Here is a 24,790-nt window from a genome sequence, read left to right as displayed (position 1 = left end):
ACCAAGAGACCCGAGACAGCTGTGGACATGAGATTTCAACAAGGCGCTCAAGACTACATAGTGGCTGAAGGGTGATGGCAGACCACGCAAGGACAAGGGCAGAGGGAGTCAGGGCATGGCGTCCGTAGGCCCTGGAGGTCGCCAGATCCCCCCCCCCCGCCCCCGGGTCAAGGCCTGGCTGAACATGGGGGAGGGGGGGTGGCCGAGGGCCTGTTTTCAGAATGTTGGGACTCTTGGTGCTCTGTCACCTGTCAGAAGACCCGAGTCGCACACATCACCCCTCCGCATCCTGATTTTCAGGGAGGCTTCGGACGTGAGGACAACAGGTGCAGCAGACAGGAGGCTTGAGACTACAAACAGGAGCCCCCAGCCGTTCCAGATCCTGCTCCCTCCATACACAGCGAGGGCAGGGATGGAACATCCAGGGTATGGTTCTCCCAAAAAACTGAACAGCCCCAGAGAAATCCTGCCATCTATCAACACTGGGGAGCCCCTTTGAAAAGTTTTCCACTGTCCTGCAGGAAAGCCAGTGGTCAGTGAATGCCCGCCCTACACACACACACACACACAGCTTCCAATCAGCTTCTTGGTGCCTCCCTATAAAGGCAGGAACCAGCAGACGTTTGAGACAGGCCTGCGAAATGAGAAAGACAATCCTCCCATTTTTTAAAAAAACAAACAAAAGAAACTGGAAGAGACAGATAACAAGGAGGTTGCACAAGAGAAAAAAATAGCCTATAATTAGAAAGCTAAAAAAAGGAAGGGGCAACTTCACGCATATAGTCTGAGCGTTTGTGTTTCTCAAAAGAAAAAAGCATCTACGTCTGTGTGCGCCAACCATTCTCGAGGATTTACAAGACCGCACACAGCGGCCGCATTGCAGAGGGTGGTGGGGGCGGAGCTCAGAGTGAGGGTTTGCTGTGCATTCGTTTGTACTTGTGATTTGTAGGGGTGCCTGGGTGGCTTGGTCCGCTAAGCGTCTGACATCAGCCCGGGTCATGATCTCTCAGTCTGTGGGTTCGAGCCCCGCATCAGGCTCTGCGCTGACAGCTCAGAGCCTGGAGCCTGCTTCGGATTCTGTGTCTCCCCCTCTCCTGCTTGCGCACGTGCGCCCGCACACTCTCTCTCTCTCAAAAATAAATATTTAACAAAAACACAAAACAACCCTGCCTGTAGCAATCCACCGGAAGCTCCTGGCACAGTAGGCTCCTGGTAGACTCCTGGTGGTGGTTTCCATTCTCTCCAGGAGCCCAGGGCTTGGCAGGCAGCCCCTGAGCCTTCAGGACTGGAGGGCTCAGCCAGAGGTCACAGCGGTCACAGGTTTTGCCAGCTGATTGTGACAGAGGTGGGGCTAGCCCCTGGGGCTCTACTCCAGGTGGCATTTGCTCCTACTCTTAATTAGAAGGCCTTTTCTTTACTAGCATCAAGGGGCAAAATTTCTGAAATTAATTACCGTTTGGTCAGGTTTGACTCACGGATGGAACAAGTTCATGAGTCGGTGTGGGAATGACCCGGCCCACCCCATTCCATCCCAACTTCTAAATCAGTTGTTGCTAGCAGAGGAAACCGCAATAAAAGAAAGCTTTTATTAAAGTTTTTCCCTGTGCCGCCTACATCAGAATCACCATAGGTGCTTGTTAGAAATGAACTTGTCCCTCCCCCCCCCCACCCCAACCTCTTTTGAATGAGCCTTGGCAGTGGGGCCCAGAGATCTGGCTATCAAACGCAGGTGAATGTAGAAACCTCCATCATCTCAGTCTGTAAATAGATTATTTTTCTTTAGTTCAACTTCTATTTTGGGTCTCCCTTCTACTGCTTGCAGAAAACATTCCCTTATCCATTTCCAGGTGAACTCAGTTATCCCACGCCACCCCTTCTCCCGCCTCCACCATTGATCTAAATTTGGGTGGGCTGCTCAGTGAGACTCCTCTGAGATAAATCCTCGTAGGTCCCCACCTCCGTGGATCGTACGGGCCCTCATTTCTGCTCTTGTGCTGCTGCCCCCAGGACGCAATAGCAATGTGCCAGCTTTCCAAGCCACCCTTCACGGCCTTGGCTCCCCGGATTTATTCTGGGTTCTGTCCCTTCCATGTCCTCTGGATTTGGCCATTGGGGAAAATGAGGATCACTCCTAAAGCAATGTCTAACATCTGGTCTGGTCCTCCAACAGCTTCTCCCCAGCCGGTGCAGGGTCTCCGGGCCGGTGAGGGAGGGGCCTATTTCCTTCCAACCTTCCCTGTCTTAGACATGGACACTGCAGCTTTTGAACTTAAAAGGCTGGAATTTGGCATCTTTGTTCTCTGGCTAGAAAATAGAGTAGTCTCGAGGCCAAAAAGCAAAAGCTAGCACCCCACAGTGCCATCTGAGTCTTCAGAGAAGCTGCTCTTTTCTTCCTTTGCACAGAGGCTGAGCCGCCCAGACGTCCTGGGCGTCCTGTGCCGCTGCACAAGGGCCAGGCAAGTGGCTGCTCCGGGAAGGGGAAGCAGCCGAGAGGATCTTAGATCTGCTGAGTCCCCACACCCACCACGAGCTCCCAGTTCACTCACCTTCCCCAGACAGCTGGGATATGACACCTCTGGTGACACAGCCAGTCCTCAGGCTTCGGCTGGCTGGGAGGGGATGGGGGCGCTGCATTAGGGAGGTTCTCACACCGGGAGGCCAGGGTGGGGGAGGGAAGAAGCTGGCTCCTGTCTGTCTCTGAGACCAAGGCCAGCAGCCTCCCTCTGCTCCCCTTCCAGGGATTCAATGAGCAACCCCCCCCCCCCCCCGCCCCGGGCTATTATGCCTCCCCTAAGACATATCCTTCTTCACTTTTGGGGCTTGCCTTGACCCACCCCACAAGACGGTCAGCTCATCTGGTTCCATCTTCTCTCCGAAGGGCCAGGCCTGCTGGGGATGAGCGGACTGGATGCAGCTGCTGTTTAGAGGGACCTAAAGAGACCAGCGAGGGATGGAAGGGGATGTGAATAATCTCTCACCATGTTCCAGATCAAGGCATTTTAACAACTATATGTGTAGTGCCTACAGATGTTATGTATTTGGGGTCTAGGGACAGGACAGGAACTGGCCAAGGTCACACCTATGAGGCTGATCCGCGTGTAAAGTAGTATGTGCCTGGGCACTGCAGGGCAGTTCATGCCGACTGTCTTTCCCCCTAAAGAAAAACAAACCAAACAAACAGAAAACCCCCAAAGCCCCCTCCTGTCGCAGCCTGGACCAGAGGCTGAGTCCTCCTGTCGCCCGGGTAGCTGACCCAACTCTGGGACAGAGCTGGGTTTTGGCCGGTCTGCGGGTCTGTGGCCACCACGTGAAGCAGCCCCGCGGGGAAGCCTCGTGCCCTCTTCCCTGGCCTTAACCTTGGCCTACCTCAGCCGGGCCGGCCTGCCAAGCACCCCTGGTCTGAGCCCCACACCCTGCAGTGACTTGGTTGGGGTGGGGGGGGGAGGGGAAGAGCCTGCCTCTTCTCCCTTTCTTTACATCCCGTTACTCAGCGGCCAGGGGCTCCAGGCCTCCCCGGAGCCCTCCACCTGCGGGGCGGACCGAGGGGACCAACTCCCTCCGCCCCATCCACCTCCGCGGCGTGGTCCGGCGACCTGCGCTTGCCCCTTCTAACCTCCCGCCCCAGCCCCCTGCGAACGCTGAGGCTGGTCGCTGGCGTCGGGACCCGGGCGCAGGCCGAGGCCTTGCGGGGGAGGGGGCGGTGTGTGTGTGGAGTGCTGACTGGTTTACGGGTTTCGCGGGTGGGGGAGGACGTGGCCCGGGGCTCAGGGGAGCCATCGGCAGCACAGGGCAGCGGCGTGGGGCGGCTGGGAGGGCTGCGGCGCGACGGGGCGGGCTGGCGGTGGGCGCGGGGAGCCGCAGCACCCGGGTTCGGGGCTCAGGGTGCAGCTGCAGGTGCGGGAGCGGCGGTGGAGGGCGGGGGGCTCGCTGCCCCGCCGGCCCCGCCCCCACCGCCCAGGCTCCCGACGCGTCGCCTGTCGGCCCCGCCCCCGCCCGCAGTGCCCGGATGTGGGTGACGTGCGGCCGCCATCTTCCCGTCCCGGGCAGCCAGCGCCAGTCGGAGCCAGCGCGAGCCGCCGCCGCCGCCGCCGCCGCCGCCGCCGCCACCGCCGCCGCCGCTGCTGCCGAGTCGTCCTCCCGCCGCCCCCGCCATGTGAGTCGGCCGCCCGCGCCCGCACCGGGCCTGTCTGCCTGCGCCGGCCGCCGCCCTTGGGAGCCGGTGCGGGGGTCGCCCGGGGTTCGGCCCGCGCCCCGAGGCTAGGCCGGCGCCCGTGACTGCGCGCGGGTAGCTGGAGAGCGCCGCTCCCGGGCTGGCCGCGCGGGCGATGGCCCCGGGATGGAGCGGCCCCGGCGTCCGCCCGCCCCTGTCATTGCTGCCGCCAGTCGTTTCGGGGCGATCCCGGACCTTGTCTTTGAGGTCGCCCTTATTTGACAGGCGGGGAAACTGAGGCCCGGAGTGGGGGGGAGGGGGGGAGGGGGCCCGACTCAAGGTCACGCGGCTTGGCGGCGGCGGGGCCGGACGAAATCCAGGGTTCCCATCGGTGGCCTTCCTCCCGGGAAGGAGAAAGGGAGGGACGGATGGATGGACAGGAGGATGGGCGGAGCCCTGGCCGCGGGGCTTGTGGCTGGAGGCCCTGGGTCGTAATCCGCCCCTGCCCCTCAGGTCGGCTACCGCTGCCACCGCCCCCCCCGCCGCCCCAGCCGGGGAGGGAGGCCCCCCTGCGCCTCCTCCAAACCTCACCAGTAACAGGAGACTGCAGCAGACCCAGGCCCAGGTGGATGAGGTGAGTGCGAGGGGTGTCAGCGGCCGCGGGAAGGACCCTGAGGGTTGGCATAGCGGTGTGGGGGCCCATCTTGGTTGGAGGTGGTGAGTCTGTGAGTTTGGGGACAAAGACACGCCATGCCCCTTCCCTGGTGAGCATGCACTCGCAACGGCCCTGGGGCGTTAGTCAGCCTTGCTGTCCTGGGGTGTTTCGGTCGCGGCAGGTGTGGCCCGGTGACGGACAGGCTGCTTGAGGCTCAGTGCACAGAGGGTGCTGCTGTGACATCTGAGATGTCTGGCCCTCAGCATGCCCCTGATGTGTGCTCCTTGCATGTCCCCAGGTTGCTAGGCATGTTCTCTGTGTGTCCTTGGCATGTTAGCCTGGCACCATCGGGGTGCATGTTCTCTGTGGGTGCACGGTTGAGGAGTGCCCTCATTGAGGCGGCCTTGGCACACCCCCTGCCTCGCGGGCCCCTCCCCCAGGTGGTGGACATCATGAGGGTGAACGTGGACAAGGTCCTGGAGCGGGACCAGAAGCTGTCAGAGCTGGACGACCGTGCAGATGCCCTCCAGGCAGGGGCCTCCCAGTTTGAAACAAGTGCAGCCAAGCTGAAGCGCAAATACTGGTGGAAAAACCTCAAGGTGAGGGTGGAGGCACGCAGGAGGGGGCTGGCAGGAGAACTGGTGGGTGAATGGGGGTGTCACGGTCTGTGTTGCTGACCCCCCCCCTCTCGCCCCCAGATGATGATCATCTTGGGAGTGATTTGCGCCATCATCCTCATCATCATCATCGGTGAGTAGGGCAGGAGTGGCTAGGGCCCTTTCTCTGGAGAGGTTTCCCCTTCTAGGTTTTGAAGGTCATTAACCTAGATTTTACTATTCAGCAGAAAGCACGTATAGCTGCCGACCGCAGCTCTGATCCATCTAGAGCCCAAAACCTCGATGCCGTTTAGTCTTCACTTTGCCTGGTTCTGGGCAACTTTTGTTAAGATTTTTGGAAACAGGAACGCTGGTGAATCCCCACCGCTCCCTGAGGATAGAGTTTGGGCCTAAGAGCCCGGTCTGGGGACCTTGGAATTGGGAAGCGGGAGAGCAGGCAAAGCCCGGGGGCTTGAGACACGGCTAGGAAGCCAGACATCCTACTGTTGGAGCGCTTGTGGGCCCAGAGGCCCAGAGGATTAAGAGCCTGTGGCCCCAGGGCCATACCATGGACTTGAAGAGACCTTGGAACCTACCGGTCCAGCCCCTTGCTTTACAGATGAAGACCCTAAGGCTGAGAGGGCTGGGCCGTGGGGGGCGGGGATGGGAGCAGGGCCAGGCCTGACACACTGCTTTCTCTCTCTCTCTTTCTCCCCTTCTCTCTTTTTCCTTCTCTTTCCTTCTCTACAGTTTACTTCAGCTCTTAAACCCCCGAGGAGCCCGCCCTGCCCAGAGAAGGGCCTCTCCCCACCTCCCCCACCCCCCCCCATCCCCAGCCGCTCCTCCACCTCTCAGCCATATCTTCCAGCCCCCCCTCCCCTGGATCCGCGTGTGTGTGTCCCTGTGTGTGTGCCCCCCCTGTAAATAGCCAGCTGTTATTTATACATATATAATATTATATATATTTGGTCTGTTTGTAGTTTTATTACTAGAAGATTTTTCCGGTTGTCCTTAACACCCCTTCCTGAAGTTCCCATCTCTTTTCTCTTTTCCTCCCGCCCCTTCCCTCTCTTCCTGACCAGCCCCTAGTCCTTTCATTTGCATCTGCTATGCAATAGTCCCCCTTCCTCTCCTCTTTCCCTTGGATTTAGCTGATCCTTCCTCCCACCCTGGCCTTCCCTGCACCCCCACCCCCAACAAAAAACAAAAAACAAAAAGCAGCCGTCCAGGCCTCCCTAGGTGCATCTTTGCATTGTCGGGAGGCCCTGAGACTGGCCCCACTTGGTCCTAAGAATCCCAAGGTCTTCTGGGAGCTTCCAGCATGTTAATTAGCCTCATTTACATTCTGACATCCCTTTTGGTTTCCTTCTCTTTTGTTCCATCATCCTTCATTCTTTCAACCCGTGTTGCTTTTTTACTGAGGCGCTAGTCCCCATGGTCCTTGTATCACTTTCATTTGCATGACGTTACTTGCAGGTGGTGGGAGCCTGGGCTCTTGGGGAGCCAGAACCTTCTGGCCCCCAGAATCACCCCCTCCTAGCCCCCTCTAGTCCAGTTTGCCTCCCCTACCCCCATTTTCCAAACCTCTTGTCCCCTCCCCTCCCTCCCCCCTCCCCCCAGCTGGTGTGGAAGTGTCTCGGAGTTCAGTGTGTCATGAAGGACCAATAGTTTTGCCACTTGGAGTCTCTCCCCACATTCGTGCTCCCCAGTTTTCGTGTGGGGCACTCAACCGACATTCCCATGGGGTCTCCCTCCCTCCCATCCGCCTGATCTGCCTCCTCCTCCTCCTCCTCCTCCTCCTGCGGGGAGAGTTTGGGGGTTGGCCGCAATCTGACTCTTTTGGGAGAGATGGCTGCCAGTGTGTGGGGGGGTCATCACTGCCTTGGGGAGGAGTGGGGCAGGGCAGAGAATCCCCCCAATTCCTGCCTGAGATCTGGCCCCCCCCTTGCCGGGGGTTGGACTGAAAACTCCCCTCCCTAACTTGGGGGGGTTGTTGCTCCCATCACTGCCCAGCTCCTCTGACTGCCCCCCTGAAGTCAGGGCGGGGGTACTAGTCACTGCCAACGAGTGTATGGGACTTGCTGGAAGATGGAGATTCTCGCCCCTTCCCAGGGCAGTCGAGCCCAGAGCGTTGTCTCCTCCTTAGGTGAAGTGATACAGGAAGGGTCTAATGTCTTTTCAAGTGGCACAATTTTAGGGGTCTGAGGGTACAGTCCCTTAATCTGCTGGAGGGGACCCCCCAAACTCTTTCTTCCCCCCACACTCAAGGTTTCTGTGTGGACGGGGGAGCAGGGAGATCTGAGCTGTGGTGTGAAAGGGTAGGGAGAGATGCTGGGGTGGGGGTGTTGTGTTCTAGACCCCCCCATATTATCCCAGTGTCCCCTGCCCCCCTTCCCTCCCCCATGCCCCCAATTCTGTGACGCATCCAGATTGTGAAAATGTACAATAAATGTGTAATGAGTACAGCTGGTGTGTGTTCTAAGACCTTTTCTTAACTAGTGGGGGCGGGGTGGGGTGGGGATTGGATCCGCAGGTTTAACAGGAAAGTTGAGAAGATCCATTCGGAACCGGACTGAGCTTTGCTGGAGGGCCTGACCTTGGGCACAGCAAAGTGTGATTCCCACAGTGGCCACGGGTGGGCACCAGGCGCTGATGAGGGGAAGCCGTCTTGATCCCTGTGTCAGCCTGGTGCACCTGGAGGCTTGGGCTTCCCAGCTTGCCCCATTTCTCTTCCCTGGAGGCCTTCTCCTGCTCCTGGATCCCTTTCTACCCCTTGATTTAATTCCCGGATGCTCTGCATTTGCTCCCATGGTCATTTACTCCTAGGCCTGAAGTAGACAGCCGTCTTCTTCGAAACATCCCTTCCCCTGGGTGCCTAGCGCAGAGCCAGCATCCACAAGGGGTTCATAAATACGGAACAAATTGGCTCAGAGAGACCCAGCGGAGTGTGGTATGGAGCAGGCCACAGACTGGCCTGCCACCCCTGCACCTTGTTGTAGGATTGGTGACTCTAGACCCCACGCTGAGCCCCCATAGTCTCCAGCTCCTTGACGTCCCTGATGTGACACCCTAGCATCCCCGACCCCAGCTGCTTCAACAATGAGTGGAGGGTGCTAGACCAGCTCTGAAGGGCCGACTTCTCTGGGATGCAGCAGGAGGATTCAGCAGTACGGGAAATCGAGAGAGTGTTTCCCAAACTTGTCTGCCAAGGACGCTTTTACAAATAGATGTTCTAAGAGGCCCAGGTGATTCTTAGAACTAGGTAGGCAGTCATTATAGTAATGTCCACCATTTATTTTGGGCTTACTATGTTCCATAACGTGCTCAGGGCGTTTTTCCGTTCATCTGCTGAATCCTTTCCAGGTTTAAGGTTCTCATTCGCCCTAGGGACCCACCTTCTTTATAAGTGTCAAGGACCTGGATCTAAATCTTGGCCCCGTTATGGACTGGAGTGTTAATCCAGACGGATTATGTAACCTCCCTGGAGCTCAGTCTCATTTGTAGGGCGGAGTAGTAGTAAGTGAGACGGCCTCCGGATTTGTGAGAAGCGCCTGGCTCGGTCCACAGCAAACCATCGCGAGCCAACCATCATCTTCATCAACACGCGGCGCCGAGATAGGAAGACCCTCTTAGGCCAGAACCTTCCAGCTTCCCGGGGCCGCAGGGACCCAGGGCCGGAGTCCCAGCGCTGGGGGCGCTCTTGTCACGCCCGGGACAGCTAGCCCGAGACTTGGCACAAAGCTCCCCCAACCATCGCCACCGCCGCTCACATCTGCGCCTGCGTGCAGGTCACCCTCGCTGCGCCTGCGCAGAGCCGCAGTCTCCGGTACAAGTGTCGTCAAGGAAAATCCCCAGCTTCCAGGTAAACAAGTTGCCGCGTGAGAGCGCCGGCACGTGTCCTCTACAGCTCCGAGACCTCTCAGCCTATGAGGAAGTTCGGAGGGCTGGACTAGCGTTCGCGTTCCCGAACTAGGCGGGTCTGAGGATGGCGGCACAGCCAATACGAACTCCCGAAGCGGATGGGGGCGTGACTTCCCGGCGGACTCCCAATCAGCGCGCCGGGGCGGCCCCTCTCGCACGTGGAGCTGTCACTGCGGGTTGGCGAGCTGACCAATGAGGAGATGACGGCGGCGGGTGGCGCCAATGGTGGCTGTGCGAGGGCCGGGCGGACGCACGCGGCGCGGGGCATGGGTCGGCACCCTTAGGCCAATGAGCTCGAGGGGCGTGGCCGCGCGGCCGGCGGGGCGGGCCTGCAGGAGCTGGTCCCAGGCGCTGGCGCCCGGGCAGGGAAGCCACTGTAGCCTCTTTGCGCTGGCGGAGGGTGAGTGCTCGCGGGTGGGGGGAGGTGGGCGGCGGTCAGCGCGCGCCTCTCCGGGGTGCTGTGTTCTTTCAGGGACGCTGTCAACAGAGTTGGGGGAGGGTCACGCGAATGCAGGATCACCGCGGTGGGAGCTCTGATGGATGTGGGGAGTAGGACGGCGAACTCAGCCCTCGAGGGACGAGGGCGGGAGGCTCGGACACCGGGTACATTCCTCACCGCCCTAGGTACCTGGACCCCGACTGATCCAGGGGATCCTGGGAGGGTGGGCCTCGGCGAGGGAGGTATGGGACAGGATCCCCGAGGGTGGGTGGGGGACGTCCCAGTGCTTGGCTACTGTTTGAATAGGCGCCTTAAGCATTTGAAAGAGCGGGGTTCTGAGGCTTCAGGGAGGCCCCGGTAGGGCAGATGCCAGAGGGTTGACATAGTGATTTGAGAAAGGGTGGCGAGGTGGCGAGGGGAGATGTGACCCAGAGCCAGTCACATCGAGGCTCTGGATGTCTTTCTTGTGTCTAAAGAGGAGGGGTTGGGCCTTGGAGCCAACCCCCGGGAGGAAAGGTGGAGTAGCAGCTGTTGGACCCTGAGAGGGAGGACAGGGTTGTGCAGACTGTCTCTGCACGTGTCTTCTGGAGCCCCTGGCGGTGAGCAGGCACAAACAGGGTACTCTGCTATCTGTGCAAACAGGCCTGCGGTAAAGTGACCTGGGCTAAGGTGGAAGAGTGACAAGGTGGGGTTCCTAGGAGATCCCTGGGGCTGGTGGCCACTAAGGTGACCTCAAGGACTTTGGGAGCATGTGTAAACCGGGGCTGAGGTGATTGGGAGCATGTGGGGAGTGCCTACGGAATGTCTGAGACCAGGCCCAGGGAGCAGAGGGACTGGATGGAGACTGTGTCCCAGGCACCAAACTTAGAATCGGCTGGATATTTGAGAGGCCCAGATTCCCAGGTTCCCGAAGGATAAGATGCCAGAATGACAAATCATTATCAGAGCTCAGATTTGACCCCTGGGTTTTGTTTGTTAAGAGCCTGAGAACATATTAGGAGGCAAGTCTAGTAACTTCTGGCTCTGTGGAAATGGGGATAATAATACCCATCTCACGGGCTTGTTCTGGGGATTAAATAAGAGAATATACGTTTAGTGCTTAGCACAGTGCCTCATGTTTGTGTGTGTGTGTGTGTGTGTGTGTGTGTGTGTGTATGTGTGTGTGTGTTTAGCTAAAAAAAAATGGCTGTAGGATATCAAAACAACAGTGACAGGAATGCGGGTGGTTGGGAACTATAATCTCACATTCTCAAGTTTTTCGGCCAAGTTTTGGTGACTCCTTCTCCATTTCCCTCTTCCTGGTTCTTCTGATCATCAGGCACCAGCCCAAACCGTCATTCCACCCTATGTCCGTCTTCCAGGATCCAGGCCCCAGGCCGGGCCACTTGCTCTGTCCTAGTTCGATTTCCTCATCCTAGACCCATTCTTCTCCCTGCCCCTCCTCCCTCTCTCTGCTTCCATAGTAACAAGAGATTCCGGCGCTGAGGGGGCCCCCGGGAGGGAGCAAAGGTGCCTGTGCTCTCGCAGAACCTGGCCTCCAACTTCCCCGCCCTAGCTCTTTGGGACTGGGCCAGCAGATGTGTACAGTTTGGGAGGGGAGGGCGGAGTTCCCCGTGCCAGCAGCGGGGCGAACGAGCCGAGGGAAGGGCGGATGTGAGTCTCGGGGAGAGAGCCAGGCGTAGGGGCGGGGGCGGGGGACCCCTTCCTCCTAATCCTCTCTCCAGGAATCCCTGGCTTTGGGACAGGACGGCTGTCTTTGGCTGGGGGAGGCGCCCGGGCCGGGTGCATGTCCTGGGCCTCCGGCCAAGAGAACATGATGTTCCCAAGTGCGCGGGCCGCCGCCCTCTCGGGCTGGCCGCCTCCCAAACCACTGCCTCTCCAGCCTCCCTGTCCCACATTCCCCGGCTGCCTCGCTCCGCCCTCTTCCTCCGCTTTGACGTCACCGCTCTCTCCCGCCCCCTCTCCTCCATTGACGGCAGCGGGGCCCGGTTACTGTGGGGACTGTGAGGCTGGACGACCAGGGCCTTGCGAGCAGGTGGGGGCTGCTGGGGCGCTGGACCCCTTTGTCGATGCAAAGTGTAGATATGCAGGTGGGGGGTGGGAGAGCCGGCAGGGCCCCTGTCAGCGGGGATTACATCCAGATCCCAGGGGAGAACTGGGGAGGAAGAAAAACCATGTTTCCAGAGGAGAGGAGTCTGAAAATGCGCCGGGGGACTGGGCCACAGTATATGAGTTGGGAGGACGTTTTCCAGGAGACGGGACCTGAATCCTTTGTTTTCTCTGTTTTCCGGCTTTGGTTTTTCTGGGTTATTTTATGACATCCCTGTGTCCCAGCTTTTCCACGGAGCCCTCCTCCTGGCCCCTCCACGGGGAACACCATTGTTAAGGAAGGCTTAGGCCACGTGACAGGGAGGAAGGGCACCGACAGCTGATTGTGTCAGCATCAGCTTGGGGGTCTCTTCACTTGCTGCCCACGTTAACAGGGAGCCCCGAGAGGATCTACCCACCGTCTTGGATGGAGGGGTCTGTCACTGCAGTTTCCCCCAGCCCAGCCTGGCACTTCCGGTGTTCTGCTCTGCCCCCTCCTTGAAAAAACATAATTTCCAGCACCTTTTCCATTGCTGGGGCCCCTTCCCCTCCCCCATCTATCCTTGTTAACAACAGCAAAATCACCATGTTTATTGATCATCTACCATGTGTCAGGTCCAGTCCTGGGGTTCTAGGGAGTACAGAGCGGTGGCAGACGAGGTCTTTGGCTTTCTCTTGTCCTAGTGGTGGGGATCTGAAGCCCTTGCCACTTCACCTGTGTCTCTCCAGGGTCCCCCTTGATCTCTTAGCCACCGGCTTTGTTCCCTATAGTCCTGGCTTCCTGGCCCCCACTTTTGGGGCAGCCCTAACTGTAGGTGGCTGCATCCTGAGGAGAGGAGAAGCACTAGTCACCACGTAGGCTGCCCGGAGACCTTTTCTCTGATTGGGCACAGAAGCACCTGCCATTGTTTCCCTTTACAGCCCTTATTGGCTCTGGCTGCCCCTTCTGTTGTTTGCATCCTGCCCTGTACTCCACCCCCTATCACAGGGGACCCTCAATTGCCATCCTCCCAGCTGTCCACAGGATTTGAAGTGTCAGAGGAAGGGGCTGGGTAAAATGGCTGTATTGTGATGACAAGGCTGGGGAGAGGAACCCAGGAAAAGCCAAGCCGAGTTTCTGTGTGCCCTGCTCCTCCTGGGGACCAGCCATCTCATCCAGCTTGCCCCCCCCCCCCCCCCCCGGCCCCCGAGTACGCATTCCTTTTTCCCACCTCTGGCAAGGCCAAGGTGTCCTGCTGTGCTGGGTTGGACAGTTCAGGAAGCAGACATCTTTAAGCACCTACCGCGGCCCAGGCATTTTCCCTGAGGAGGGGAGCTTACGGCCCCTCCCCACCCTTCCATTATTCACTGTGCAAGGCGTCCTGCGCCCATTGGCTGGGTGGTGGTGTCTGGGGCCCTTCAGCCCAGCACCAGCACCCAGGTCCACGTGCGCCCGTGTGTGTGACACAGCCCTGACCTCAGTAGGGGCCAGTAACCAATCAGGCGCCGGGACGAGATCCCCAGCCAATCGGGGGCGGGGCCTGCGGCTCAGCCGGCAGGAGGCCAATGAGGGGCAGTGCCTGGCATTATGCAACCCGCCTCCTGGCCCCGCGAAGCTTCCACTCGGCTGAGGGCTGCAACGGCGGCGGGCAGGCGGCCGGAGGGCGCTCGCGCGGCCAGGTAGGCATCTCCAGGGCCACCCGGGGACCGGTCTCCCGCCCCAAGTCGGACCGCCGCCACTTCCAGCCTGATGCGCCGCTTTCGGCCCGGGCGCTCGGACGGCTCACCCGCAGTCCGCCCTCCTTGCCGCTGTCCACCCCCTCTCTCTCTGCCTTCGGGTGTAACATGGGTGTTCCTCGCAACCCTGTGCCGGCTGTCCGCACTCCTGATCCTCTTACCCTACCTCCAGCCTTGACCTCTCCTCCCAGCTACCCCGGCCCCACGTCCGACCCTCGGCAGGCCTGCCGCCGCCGCCTCTCTTGTCACTCGGGGGTCTTCGGTTTTGCCCCGGCACCGGGACCCCTTCAGGCTTTCCGCGCTGCCCGCGCTCCCCCCTCCAGGCCCTGGCCCCGCGCCGGCCGTGATGTAAGCCTGGTTCGGGCTGGAACATCCCGTTCCCGGCGCTAGTTCCTGCTGTTGGCCACAGCCTTCCTTTTTCTCCTGGCGCTCAGAAAATGCTCGGGGGTTGGGGGTGTGGTTGGACGAGGAGTAGGGGAAGAACTACCCGCTGGCGTTTGTGCGTCCCTTGCTCAGGGCTGAGTGTGTCTGCTTCGGATGGGGGCGGAGTGTGTGTGTGTGTGGGGGGGGGGTGGTAATCTAGAAAAGTAGAGGACCGAAGAGAGAGGATTCCTGAGTCCCTGACAATGGCAGGTGCCGGCTTCAGCCCTGCGGGTCGGGAGAGGGTGCGGGGGCCGGAGGAGGACAGGCTGGGTCGTCTTGACCACAATGACCGAGATCCAGGCGAAGGCCAGGCTGGGGAGCTTTTGCGCGGAGGGCGGTGGCGGTTGTGTTTTGCCCTGGGGAGCAAGGCCAGCCTCTGGAAACCCCATGGGCAGCCCTTCTTCTTACGGCCACCGAGCCCTGCAGGGCCTGGGGGTGTACTAGAGGTGGGCGACCCCGGGCCGCGCCCGCCAGCGTGGGAGTGGGTCGATCCCTGGCTCCGCCGGGAAATGGGGGAGGGGTCGCCCCTCCCGCCCTCCCGTGGTCCCTCCAGCAACCGCTGAGCTCAGCTGCTGACGTCGGTTTCCCTGGCGACCGCGGCGGCGGCGGAATCGCGTGGTGGGTCCGCGCATGTCTGTGCGCATGTGCAGCGGGGGTGGCACCGCCCCCGGATAAAATTAGCCTGGAGGCCTAAATATAGGAGACGACAGGCATACCCCCTGCTCTGAGGCCTTGGGAGTCCGGCGCGGAGTGGGGGCCTGAAGGGAATTTGAGGATGGGAAGTGTCCAGGCTTTGGTTCACGGTCATAGTTCTCGTCGAATACTCAGGCTCTTACTTTCCCAGGCCACGCTGGCGGGGGAAGTGGGGGAAGGCTGGAGAGAGGCCCCTTCCCATCTGCAGACCGCCTATGGGAATAGGAAACAGAACTTACCCGGGCTCCCAAGCCTGGGGCCTAGGGGCCTGGGGGCCGACAGAGCAGGGTCTGAATGAAGCCGGCAGGATTGTAAAGTTCACAGCTCGTCCTTCTTGGTCTCCCCGTCCAGGTACTGCCTGGGATCGAACTTCTCAGTTCTCAGAGGCTTGCGTCTCCCACCTCACTCCCCCAGCCAGGCCGCCCGGCGGCCCCCTCGTGCGCTCGTGGTGGCCTCTCTGCCTGCTCTGTTTCCCCCTTGCCCTCCCCATGGCGCAGACATGAATGGCCCCCTGGAAGGGGCCGATGGGGGAGGGGACTCCGGCCGGGGGGAGTCCTTTTGCCCTGGAGGGGCCCCATCCCCTGGGCCGCCACAGCACCGGTCTTGCCCTGGCCCCAGCCTGGCTGATGACACAGATGCCAACAGCAATGGCTCCAGCGGCAATGAGTCCAACGGGCCCGAGTCCAGGGGCGCATCCCAGCGGAGCTCACACAGCTCCTCCTCTGGCAACGGCAAGGACTCCGCCCTGCTGGAGACCACTGAGAGCAGCAAGAGGTGTGTGGGCAAGTGCCTAGGGTCTGGGGGTGGTCCTGCCAGCTGGCTGAGCCAGGGCGGGCAAGTGCCTAGGGTCTGGGGGTGGTCCTGCCAGCTGGCTGAGCCAGGGCGGGGCGCCCTGCTCCTGGGTGCCTTCTCATTGTGGGCCTGCTGCTTCTCCCCAGCACAAACTCTCAGAGTCCCTCCCCACCCAGCAGCTCCATTGCCTACAGCCTCCTGAGTGCCAGCTCTGAGCAGGACAACCCGTCTACCAGTGGCTGCAGGTTCGTGGGGGTGAGGGCCAAAGAAGAAGGCTGGGGGCCTGGGCCACGATCTGGGCCTAAGAGCTATACCCCTTACCTCCCTGTGGGCCCTGCAGCAGTGAACAGTCCGCCCGGGCCAGGACCCAGAAGGAACTCATGACGGCTCTGCGGGAGCTCAAGCTTCGGCTGCCGCCAGAGCGTCGGGGCAAGGGCCGCTCTGGGACCCTGGCCACGCTTCAGTATGCTCTGGCCTGTGTCAAGCAGGTGCAGGGTGAGTGGTGCTTCCTGGGAGGGCCGTGGCTGGGCGCTGGGCCACCGTGGTGGGGGGGGGGGGGCGGGGGGGCGGGGGGGCGGGGCGGCAGTCTCCTCAGTAGATACCTCACCACCTTCGCCCTACAGCCAACCAAGAATACTACCAGCAGTGGAGCCTGGAGGAGGGTGAACCTTGTGCCATGGACATGTCCACCTATACCCTGGAGGAGCTGGAGCACATCACGTCTGAGTATACACTGCGCAACCAGGTCAGCTGCGGCCCGGCCTCTCCGTCCCGCCGCGCCACCCGGCCTCCGTCGCGAGGCTCCTGAGTCTACTTGCGCCCTCTCTTTCCTGCCCAGGATACCTTCTCCGTGGCGGTCTCCTTCCTGACGGGCCGCATCGTCTACATCTCGGAGCAGGCGGGTACCCTGCTGCGCTGCAAGCGGGACGTGTTCCGGGGCGCCCGCTTCTCTGAGCTCCTGGCCCCCCAGGATGTGGGCGTCTTCTACGGTTCCACTGCCCCATCTCGCCTGCCCACCTGGGGCGCTGGGGCCTCAGCAGGTGAGGTCCCCAAGTGCTCGGGGCCAGGGACCAGCAGTCCCGGGGAGTCCCTGTTCTGAGGGGCCAGGGAGGAAGTGGGGGGCTGTCCTTAGCACCCTCCTGGTCTGTTCCAGGTTCAGGCCTCAAGGACTTCACCCAGGAGAAGTCTGTCTTCTGCCGTATCAGGTAGGTGGGGATGTGGGGGCAGACCCCCTCCCACCATCCACACCCCCTCTGTTTTGCTGCATGGTCCATGACCTTGAGGTGAAGGGTGGGTGGTCCTCCACTAAGAGTCACTAGTGCTTCTCTGTCTCCTTTGCTAGAGGGGGTCCTGACCGGGATTCAGGGCCTCGGTACCAGCCATTCCGCCTAACGCCGTATGTGACCAAGATCCGGGTCTCAGATGGGGCCCCCGCGCAGCCATGCTGCCTGCTCATTGCAGAGCGCATCCACTCGGGTTACGAAGGTGTGTGGGCAATGGGCCTGGCCTGGTGGGGCGTAGGAAGAAGGGTGACTTCCCTACAGCACTGGGGAGGCAGGACGTGAGTCTGAGAGGCAGGTCCCAGCCCCTCAAAATCTTGGGACAGAGAAGGAACCATAAGGATGAAGGTTCTAGTCTGTTTTTAGTGGGGGGAGAGTGGAATAAGCATCCTGAGCTAGGAGCAGGGAAGGTTGAATGCTTTGGTTCTCCGTTTCACTCTTGGCGTGGGGTGAAAGAATGGTCCAGACCGTCTGTGCAGGCTAGAGGGCCCCCACAGCTGTGGGGAGGCCTGCCAGCCAGCTTGAGGCTTGGGGCTGAGAAGTTGGACCATTCTGGAGAAAAACTCAGTGGCCTCACTCTCTGTGCCCCAGCTCCCCGGATCCCTCCTGACAAGAGGATCTTCACTACTCGGCACACGCCCAGCTGCCTCTTCCAGGATGTGGACGAAAGGTTTGCTCAGGACCTGGAGGGAAGGGGGTGGGGAGGGCTGAGGCCAAGGCTACTCTCTGATGCCTCCTCCCCTCGCAGGGCCGCCCCCCTGCTGGGCTACCTTCCCCAGGACCTCCTGGGGGCCCCAGTCCTCCTGTTCCTGCACCCCGAGGACCGGCCCCTCATGTTGGCCATCCACAAGAAGAGTGAGTTGGTTCTCTATGCTGCTCTCCTTCCTCCGCTGTCTGCGGGGCCTCTCAGTGGCTGTGCTTGTGGTTGTCCCTTGGGGCCTCGGTGTCCTGGATCTCCAGTGGGCGGCCCTCTGCTTTGCCCGGCTCTGCCTCCTGCCCACCCTCCCCTCCCCTCCCCTCACTTCTCACTCCTTCAGTCCTGCAGTTGGCTGGCCAGCCCTTCGATCACTCCCCCATCCGCTTCTGCGCCAGGAATGGGGAGTACGTCACCATGGACACCAGCTGGGCTGGCTTCGTGCACCCCTGGAGCCGCAAGGTGGCCTTTGTGTTGGGACGCCACAAAGTGCGCACGTAAGTGGGCCCCAGAGCTGGCCCCGTGGGCCGGGACCACGCAGGAGGGGCCAGAGCCCGACTTAGCCTTCTCCACCCTGCAGGGCACCCCTGAACGAGGACGTGTTCACTCCTCCGGCCCCCAGCCCAGCTTTGTCTCTGGACTCTGATATCCAGGAGCTGTCCGAACAGATCCACAGGCTGCTGTTACAGGTGACTGTCGAGGGGCGGGGCTCGGAGATGAGGCAGGGGTAGGGGCGCGGGGAGCAGGGCCGAGACATCTGACCAGGTTCTCTCTCTGCCTCAGCCGGTACACAGCCCCAGTCCCACCGGGCTCTGTGGGGTCGGCCCCGCCGCTTCCCCGGGCCCTCTCCTCAGCCCTGGCTCCTCCAGTGATAGCAACGGGGGTGACGCTGAGGGGCCCGGGCCTCCCGCCCCGGTGAGTGTCCCTCCCCTGCTTCGCCCTCTAGTGTCACGTTCCCCTGTCCGGGCCGGTTCCTATGCCTTTCCTTCCTGTCCTGCGTTCACCGTGGTCCCTGTGCCTCCCCTCTAGTACCCCTCGTGGCGTCGTGCCCTGGACCAGTGACACTGCCCTGCCCTGTCCTGCAGGTTACCTTCCAGCAGATCTGTAAGGACGTGCACCTGGTGAAACATCAGGGACAGCAGCTTTTCATCGAGTCCCGCGCTTGGCCTCCGCCCCGGCCCCGCCTCCCTGGTGAGCTGGTGAGGGTGTGGCTGAGCAGTGAGACCCCGGGGCCCCCTGACCTTCACCCCAACCCAGAGGAGCTCGTCTCTCCTTTTTTCTCTCCTTGGCGCAGCCACAGGCACCTTCAAGGCCAAGACCCTTTCCTGCCAGTCCCCAGACCCGGAGCTGGAGATGGTCCCTGCTCCAGTCCAGGCTCCACTCACCTTGACCCCTGAGGAGGTGGAGAGAAAAGAAGCCAGTGGTTGTTCCTACCAGCAGATCAACTGCTTGGACAGCATCCTCAGGTCAGGCTACCCCGGAACCTTCTCCCACCTGGGCCCTGGCCTCGGCCCACCTCAAGCCCTGCCTTCATGCCCTCTGGCGCCCCTGCCCCGCAGGTACCTGGAAAGCTGCAACATTCCCAGCACCACCAAGCGTAAATGTGCCTCCTCCTCCTGCACCACCTCGTCAGCCTCCGACGATGACAAGCAGAGGACAGGTCCGCTCCCTCTGGGGGCCAAGAAAGGTAAGGACCCGGGGCACGCCCTGTCCCCGCTGCCCCGTCCTGGCCCCCTGGCCCCGTGTCTCTGCATTTCTGCCTTTGGGGCCCCCACCTCGCTCCACCCCGTCCCCCTCCCCGCCTTCAGGTTTGCGGAGTTCTCTGTCCCGTCTGTCCTTCCACGTCTTCTCTGGGATTTCCCCTCCGACCTCCCGGGGGTGACTGGTGCCATCTCCCCGCACAGACGCATCGGCGGTGCTGTCCGGGGAGGGGGCCGCCCCACAGAAGGAGCCGGTGGTGGGAGGCGCCCTGAGCCCTCTCGCGCTGGCCAATAAGGCAGAGAGCGTGGTGTCCGTCACCAGTCAGTGTAGCTTCAGCTCCACCATCGTCCACGTGGGAGACAAGAAGCCCCCGGAGTCGGGTATGGGCACGGAGTGAGGGGGTTGCACTCGGCCCCCCAGCCAGATCTCCCTCCCGCCCACCTTTCCCTTCCCTGCCTGGCCCCTAACGGAGAGGAGGAGGTCTCGGTCTTGGCTCGGGGCTGCTGCCTGCTGTTCACCCCCGCCGGCCTTCGCTGCTTTGTTTTAACGTGTTCTCGCTGTCGGTTCGCACACAAGGTCTAGGGTGGGGGGCCCGACCCCGTGGTGCTGTCCACGGAGGGTCCGAGGATAGGGACTGTTGGGAACCCCTAAAGGGTCGCCGGGTGCTGTCCTGGAGGACGTGTGGGGGGAGGGCAAGGAGCGAGCTTCCCTTCCAAGGAGAGTCTTGGAGGTGTTTGTTATCCTAGGGGACTGTCACCGGAGGGGACTAAGTGTTCTCTCTCACCCTGGGACCGCTTTGCATGGAGAAGAGGGCCCAGAACCAGTCCTCGGCAGGGCGGAGGCCAAGGGGTGCACGTGGGGCACAGGCTTGGCTGTGGGGCAGAGGCCAGGGGTTGGCTGGGTTGTTGGATGGGGAGGGTGTGGTATGGATGTACTAACCCCTGAGGTGACTCCAGTGACCTTTCCTCCGTCTCGCCTTCCTCAGACATCATCATGATGGAGGACCTGCCTGGCCTGGCTCCAGGCCCAGCCCCCAGCCCAGCCCCCAGCCCCACAGTAGCCCCTGACCCAGCCCCAGATGCCTACCGCCCGGTGGGCCTGACCAAGGCCGTGCTGTCCCTGCACACACAGAAGGAGGAGCAGGCCTTCCTCAGCCGCTTCCGAGATCTCGGCCGACTGCGTGGACTTGACGGCTCCTCCCCGGCCCCCTTGGCCCCTGGCGAGCGAGGTAGCCACCCAGGACAGCGCTGAGCCTCGTCCTCTGCCCAGTCTAGGACCAGACTGTCGGGGGTCGGGGGCAGGGGGTTCTCGAGGGAGACATTCCTGCTCCAGGGCCCCCGGGCCCTGCTTAGGGACAGGCCCCTCGCTAGCGTCTCCCTACTAGGCGGGGGTTCCGAGCTGCAGCCAGAGGAGGGCAGCCTGGGGGGCTGGCACTGAGGCAGGCAGGCGGAGTGCTCTGCTCCAGGTAAGCTCTTTCAAGCCCATCTTGGGGGCAGCGGCTGAAGCGTGCCCACTTGTGACCCAGTTGTCGCTGCTTAAGAAGCCCCTGTACACCGCAGGCCAGACACAGGCCAGGCGGGCCGGGCCGGCTGCTGTGGGGTCGGGGCTTCAAGGGCAGGATGTCAGCCCTCCAGGTGCCTGAGAGAGGCTCCCTGCAGGCGGACGCGGGACTCGGGACTGGGCTTTCCCGGCCATCTCATCACTCCACCTCAAGCTAGGCCGAGCGTGGCCTCGACCGGCCGGAGGAGCGCCCAGGCTGGCGTTACTGTGGGAGTTTGGGGGATGGACCGGAGCTGCCTGCCCCTTCGTCCACGGACGCATCCTGCTTCCTCCCATCTGCCAGCGCGCCTCTGTCTTCTGTGTACCCTCTGCTCCACCCCACTTGTAACCTTTCCTTTCCTGGCTCCTTTTGCAATAAATCCCCCTCGTCCTGCCTCCTGTGATTCTTCCCTGAAGGTTCCCTCTCCTCCCTGGCGTCCCCTCTGTGCCGCGTGGCCGGAAGCCAGGTTCTCTTCGGGGCCTTCTGCCCTCTCCCTGGTCAGAGTGGCAGGGCGGTGTGGGTGGCAGGGATGCCGACCCCCGGGCCGAGGCCCTCGCTAACCCTGGTCTCTCCCCACAGGCTGCCACCACGGCCCCGCACCCCCCGGTCGCCGACACCACTGCCGATCCAAAGCCAAGCGCTCACGCCACCACCAGACCCCCCGGGCTGAAGCCCCTTGCTTCCCCTCCCACCCGTCCCCCGTGCCACCCTCTGCCCCCTGGCCGCCGCCACCGGCCACTGCTCCCTTCCCAGCCATGGTCCAGCCCTACCCTCTCCCGGTGTTCCCACGGGGAGGCCCCCACCCTCCTCCCTCCGCCCCTGCTTCCGGGCCCCCTGCAGCTTTCCCCGCCCCCCTAGTGACCCCAATGGTAGCCTTGGTGCTCCCTAACTACCTGTTCCCGACCCCGTCCGGCTATCCCTATGGGGTACCCCAGACTCCCGCTGAAGGGCCTCCAACCCCGGCCTCCCACTCCCCGTCTCCGTCCCTGCCCCCACCGCCCCCCAGCCCTCCCCACCGGCCCGACTCTCCCCTGTTCAACTCGAGATGCAGCTCCCCACTCCAGCTAAATCTGCTGCAGCTCGAGGAGCCCCCCCGTGTTGAAGGGGGTGCTGTTGCAGGGGGCACCGGGAGCAGTGCTGGGCCCCCGCCTCCCAGTGAGGAGGCTGCTGAGCCAGAGGCCAGACTGGTGAGCACTGACCCCCCTGCGTCCTTTTGCCAGCACTCCCCTCCAGCCCCCTTCCCTTCACTCCTTTTCCACCTCACGCTTCGCCCCCTCTGCCTGCCGGGCTTCGGTCTCCAGGAGATGGTGTCGTGGGGTGGGAGACCCCAGCTGAATTTCTGAATGAGGGCGAAATCGGCCGCCTGGTCTGTGGAGTAGGGACGATCCCGTCTGACAGGTGGCGAGAACGTCCCAGTAACTTCTGAGAGCGCACGTGCCTCCTGGAAAGGGTCCAGCGTCACGCCCCTCCTCTGGGCCAGCTCTCTTCTCTTTCTTCCCGGCCCCACTGTCACAGAGGGGCGGCAGAGGCCACTGGGGTTGGGTGTGTCCCCCATCCAGTGGAAGCGCTTGAAGGGAAGCCTGGGTGTTGGCCCCTTAATCCCACCCTGCTCCCCCTCACCCCCGCCCAGGTGGAGGTAACGGAGTCCTCCAATCAGGACGCGCTGTCGGGCTCCAGTGACCTGCTGGAGTTGCTGCTGCAAGAAGATTCTCGATCTGGCACGGGCTCCGCCTCCTCGGGCTCCGGCTTGGGCTCCGGGTCCGGGTCTGGGTCCGGGTCCGGCTCCCACGAGGGAGGCAGCACCTCAGCCAGCATCACACGTGCGTGCCCCGCCCCCCCCCCCCCCCACGTCCCCTCTGACCCCGGGGAGGCCGGCGACTGGGGGAGTTGGGAGGCCAGGCCCTGCTTCCTCAGGCCAGTGGGTTACAGGTGTGTCCTGGAGGGCGGGCCCGGGAGGCCTGACGGCGGCGGTGGCCCCTCCTCCGCTCCGCAGGCAGCAGTCAGAGCAGCCGCACGAGCAAGTACTTTGGCAGCGTTGACTCTTCTGAGGCCGAAGCCGGGGCCGCCCCGGCCAGGGCTGAGCCCGGGGACCAGGTCATTAAGTACGTGCTCCAGGATCCCATCTGGCTGCTCATGGCCAACGCCGACCAGCGCGTCATGATGACCTACCAGGTGCCCTCCAGGTGAGGAGTTTCAGGGGCCGCCTCTGCCTCCCCCTTCAGAGGTGTGGGGAGGCTCGCCTACGCTCCCCTTCCCACGGAGCTTGGGATTTTCTTTTCCGGGGCTGGCTCTGTCCTGGGACTTCCTGCCCTGTCCCTGGCCCCCGGGAACTCCACCCCGCACTCGTTCTTGCCATGCTGAGGACAGCTTCTCTGCTCTTGGAAGCCCTGAACTCCTAGCGCCGGGGTTGAGAGGAGCGTGAGGCCGTGGGTGGGCACCTGCCATAGAGGAAGAAGGGCCGCCTCGCAGGCTCTGGCCCTGGCTTCCAGCCTCTGCCTTCTGCACCCCTTCCCCGGGCAGGGACATGGCCTCCGTGCTGAAGCAGGACCGGGAGCGGCTCCGGGCCATGCAGAAGCAACAGCCTCGCTTCTCAGAGGACCAGCGCAGGGAACTGGGTGCTGTGCACTCCTGGGTCCGGAAGGGTCAGCTGCCTCGGGCCCTCGATGTGATGGTGAGAGATGTTAGGGCCGGGAGGGAGAAGGAGGGGGATTGAGCTTGGGTTGAAAGGTTAGAGGCTGAGGGGCTGATCCCCCCCGCCCCCCACCGCCCCCCCAAGGGGCTGATCCCCCCCAGCGCCCTCCATTGTCTGTCCTTGGGTGTTTAATCCTGAAGGATGTTAATTCCACTAAGTTTTCTGCCGGGTCAGATAGTATCTCATTACATGAGTCTTTACAGACCTTTTCGGGCCAATTCTATGCTAACGGATGTTGTGACTGTCTTGTAGTGGGGTCCAGACAACAGAGAACGGTACATTTTCAGTCTCACTGGCCCACGCTTGTCTGTGTGGACTGGTACTTCTTTGGGAGCACGTTTTGGGGGAGTCCTCCTGGGCTGGGGTGGCAGCTTAGCAGGGAGCACCTCGTCTGACTTCTCCCCTCTCCCTCCGAGGCCTGTGTGGATTGCGGCAGTAGCACCCGAGACCCCGGCCACCCTGATGACCCGCTCTTCTCGGAACTGGACGGACTGGGACTGGAGCCCATGGAGGAGGGCGGAGGCGAGGGTGGTGGTGGTGGTGGCGGCAGTGGCGAGGGTGAGGGCGGAGAGGAGGCCGGCGCTCAAGCTGGGGCCAGGGCCTCAAGCTCCCAAGACCTGGCCATGGAGGAGGAGGAACAAGGTGGGAGCCCATCCAGTCCAGCCTTACCTGCCACGAAAAATGGCACCAGCTAGACCACATTTTGAGGCCACCTCTGGGAGTGCATGAGAAGCTTCCTTCTCCCTTCTTCCACCTCTCAGAACCAGCCGTGGCTGGACCAACCGATAGGAAACTGCCCCAGCTTCTCCCGCTTAGGGGGCCGGACCCCCATCAGCAGCCCAGGATCCAGGGGCAGCTTCTGGCTTCTTAGGGTACAGAGGGTGGGACTCTTCAGCCAGCCCAGCCCGGCGAAGCCTCCTCTCCCACCGCTGGTGAGGAGACCTTCCTTCCCCTGGACAAGGCTGCTGACGAGCTGCTGAAGTGGTCTCTCCAAGCCCTGGCTGAGCCCAAGTCCAGGTCCCTGAGGGTTGGGGCTACACTTATTTATTGGGGGAGACGGCTCTCTCTCCCACCTCCTTCCTAGAAGGGAGGAGGAGGGCCCGAGGCCCAAGCAGGACCCAGCGGTCCAAACCCCTAGCTGCTCCAGGGGGGGGGGACGTTGGTGGACCATGGAGTCCCTGGTGCTGCCCCTCAGGTGGGACCCAGGTGTTCTCAGCTGTACCCTCTACCGATGGCATTTGTGTTTTTGATATTGTGTCTGTTATTATTTTTTAATACAAAAAGAAAAAAAAAAAGACTGTGCAATGAAGTTTGGGGACTGGGTGAAGGGAGCTCTTGGTGGAGGGGTGTGGCCCCGCTTCCAGGGAGGTGGTGGCGAGGGTGAGGGACCTCCTGCCTTCCTCCACACCC

General features: G+C 61.8%; 2 protein-coding genes and 1 long non-coding RNA gene across 6 annotated transcripts; 2 read left to right on the top strand and 1 right to left on the bottom strand.

Annotated features, from left to right (window-relative positions):
• The first annotated feature begins 3,825 nt into the window (after positions 1-3,825).
• Positions 3,826-7,866, top strand: VAMP2 (vesicle associated membrane protein 2). Its single transcript, XM_060647353.3, has 5 exons — positions 3,826-4,153; positions 4,664-4,784; positions 5,246-5,404; positions 5,504-5,555; positions 6,152-7,866. Coding segments are annotated over exons 1-5 (351 nt in total). The 5' UTR covers positions 3,826-4,151; the 3' UTR covers positions 6,169-7,866.
• Positions 7,867-9,630: 1,764 nt separating this feature from the next.
• PER1 (period circadian regulator 1) lies at positions 9,631-24,425 on the top strand. 4 transcript variants are annotated; one of them, XM_060647357.3, is made up of 23 exons: positions 9,631-9,722; positions 15,033-15,455; positions 15,620-15,718; positions 15,814-15,968; positions 16,097-16,218; positions 16,312-16,513; positions 16,627-16,678; positions 16,816-16,958; positions 17,345-17,423; positions 17,502-17,608; positions 17,791-17,944; positions 18,028-18,136; positions 18,231-18,362; positions 18,533-18,638; positions 18,742-18,913; positions 19,007-19,134; positions 19,352-19,528; positions 20,134-20,376; positions 21,268-21,875; positions 22,319-22,508; positions 22,682-22,871; positions 23,209-23,359; positions 23,797-24,425. In XM_060647357.3, the coding sequence occupies exons 2-23, from the start codon at positions 15,181-15,183 to the stop codon at positions 24,073-24,075; spliced, it is 3,873 nt and encodes a 1,290-aa protein (XP_060503340.2). In that variant the 5' UTR covers positions 9,631-9,722; positions 15,033-15,180; the 3' UTR covers positions 24,076-24,425. The 4 variants fall into 4 exon arrangements, with proteins under 4 accessions (XP_060503340.2, XP_060503341.2, XP_060503337.2 ...); XM_060647358.3 differs by lacking the exon at positions 9,631-9,722 and adding an exon at positions 11,778-11,796; XM_060647354.3 differs by lacking the exon at positions 9,631-9,722 and adding an exon at positions 13,382-13,508.
• Positions 12,413-13,282, bottom strand: LOC144614382 (uncharacterized). Its single transcript, XR_013552111.2, has 2 exons — positions 13,061-13,282; positions 12,413-12,675 (listed from the first exon to the last, which is right to left on the bottom strand). It is a non-coding gene; the product is annotated as an uncharacterized LOC144614382 (long non-coding RNA).
• Positions 24,426-24,790: the final 365 nt, after the last annotated feature.

Source organism: Panthera onca, chromosome E1 (assembly GCF_046562875.1).
Source record: "Panthera onca isolate mPanOnc1 chromosome E1, mPanOnc1 haplotype 2, whole genome shotgun sequence".
Taxonomy (NCBI): Eukaryota; Metazoa; Chordata; class Mammalia; order Carnivora; family Felidae; genus Panthera; species Panthera onca.
This window is presented reverse-complemented; position numbering and strand designations above follow the sequence as displayed.

What these genes read in the sequence shown, in the direction of transcription:
- PER1 (XM_060647354.3), top strand. Translation starts at nt 13,417, where the DNA reads ATGCAACCCGCCTCCTGGCCCCGCGAAGCTTCCACTCGGCTGAGGGCT. An exon ending in TTCCAGGATGTGGACGAAAG is followed by an intron (nt 17,424 to 17,501) that starts GTTTGCTCAGGA and finishes CTCCCCTCGCAG; the next exon opens with GGCCGCCCCCCTGCTGGGCT. An exon ending in TCCACAGGCTGCTGTTACAG is followed by an intron (nt 18,137 to 18,230) that starts GTGACTGTCGAG and finishes TCTCTGCCTCAG; the next exon opens with CCGGTACACAGCCCCAGTCC.
- VAMP2 (XM_060647353.3), top strand. An exon ending in CCCAGGCCCAGGTGGATGAG is followed by an intron (nt 4,785 to 5,245) that starts GTGAGTGCGAGG and finishes CCCCTCCCCCAG; the next exon opens with GTGGTGGACATCATGAGGGT. An exon ending in ACTGGTGGAAAAACCTCAAG is followed by an intron (nt 5,405 to 5,503) that starts GTGAGGGTGGAG and finishes TCTCGCCCCCAG; the next exon opens with ATGATGATCATCTTGGGAGT.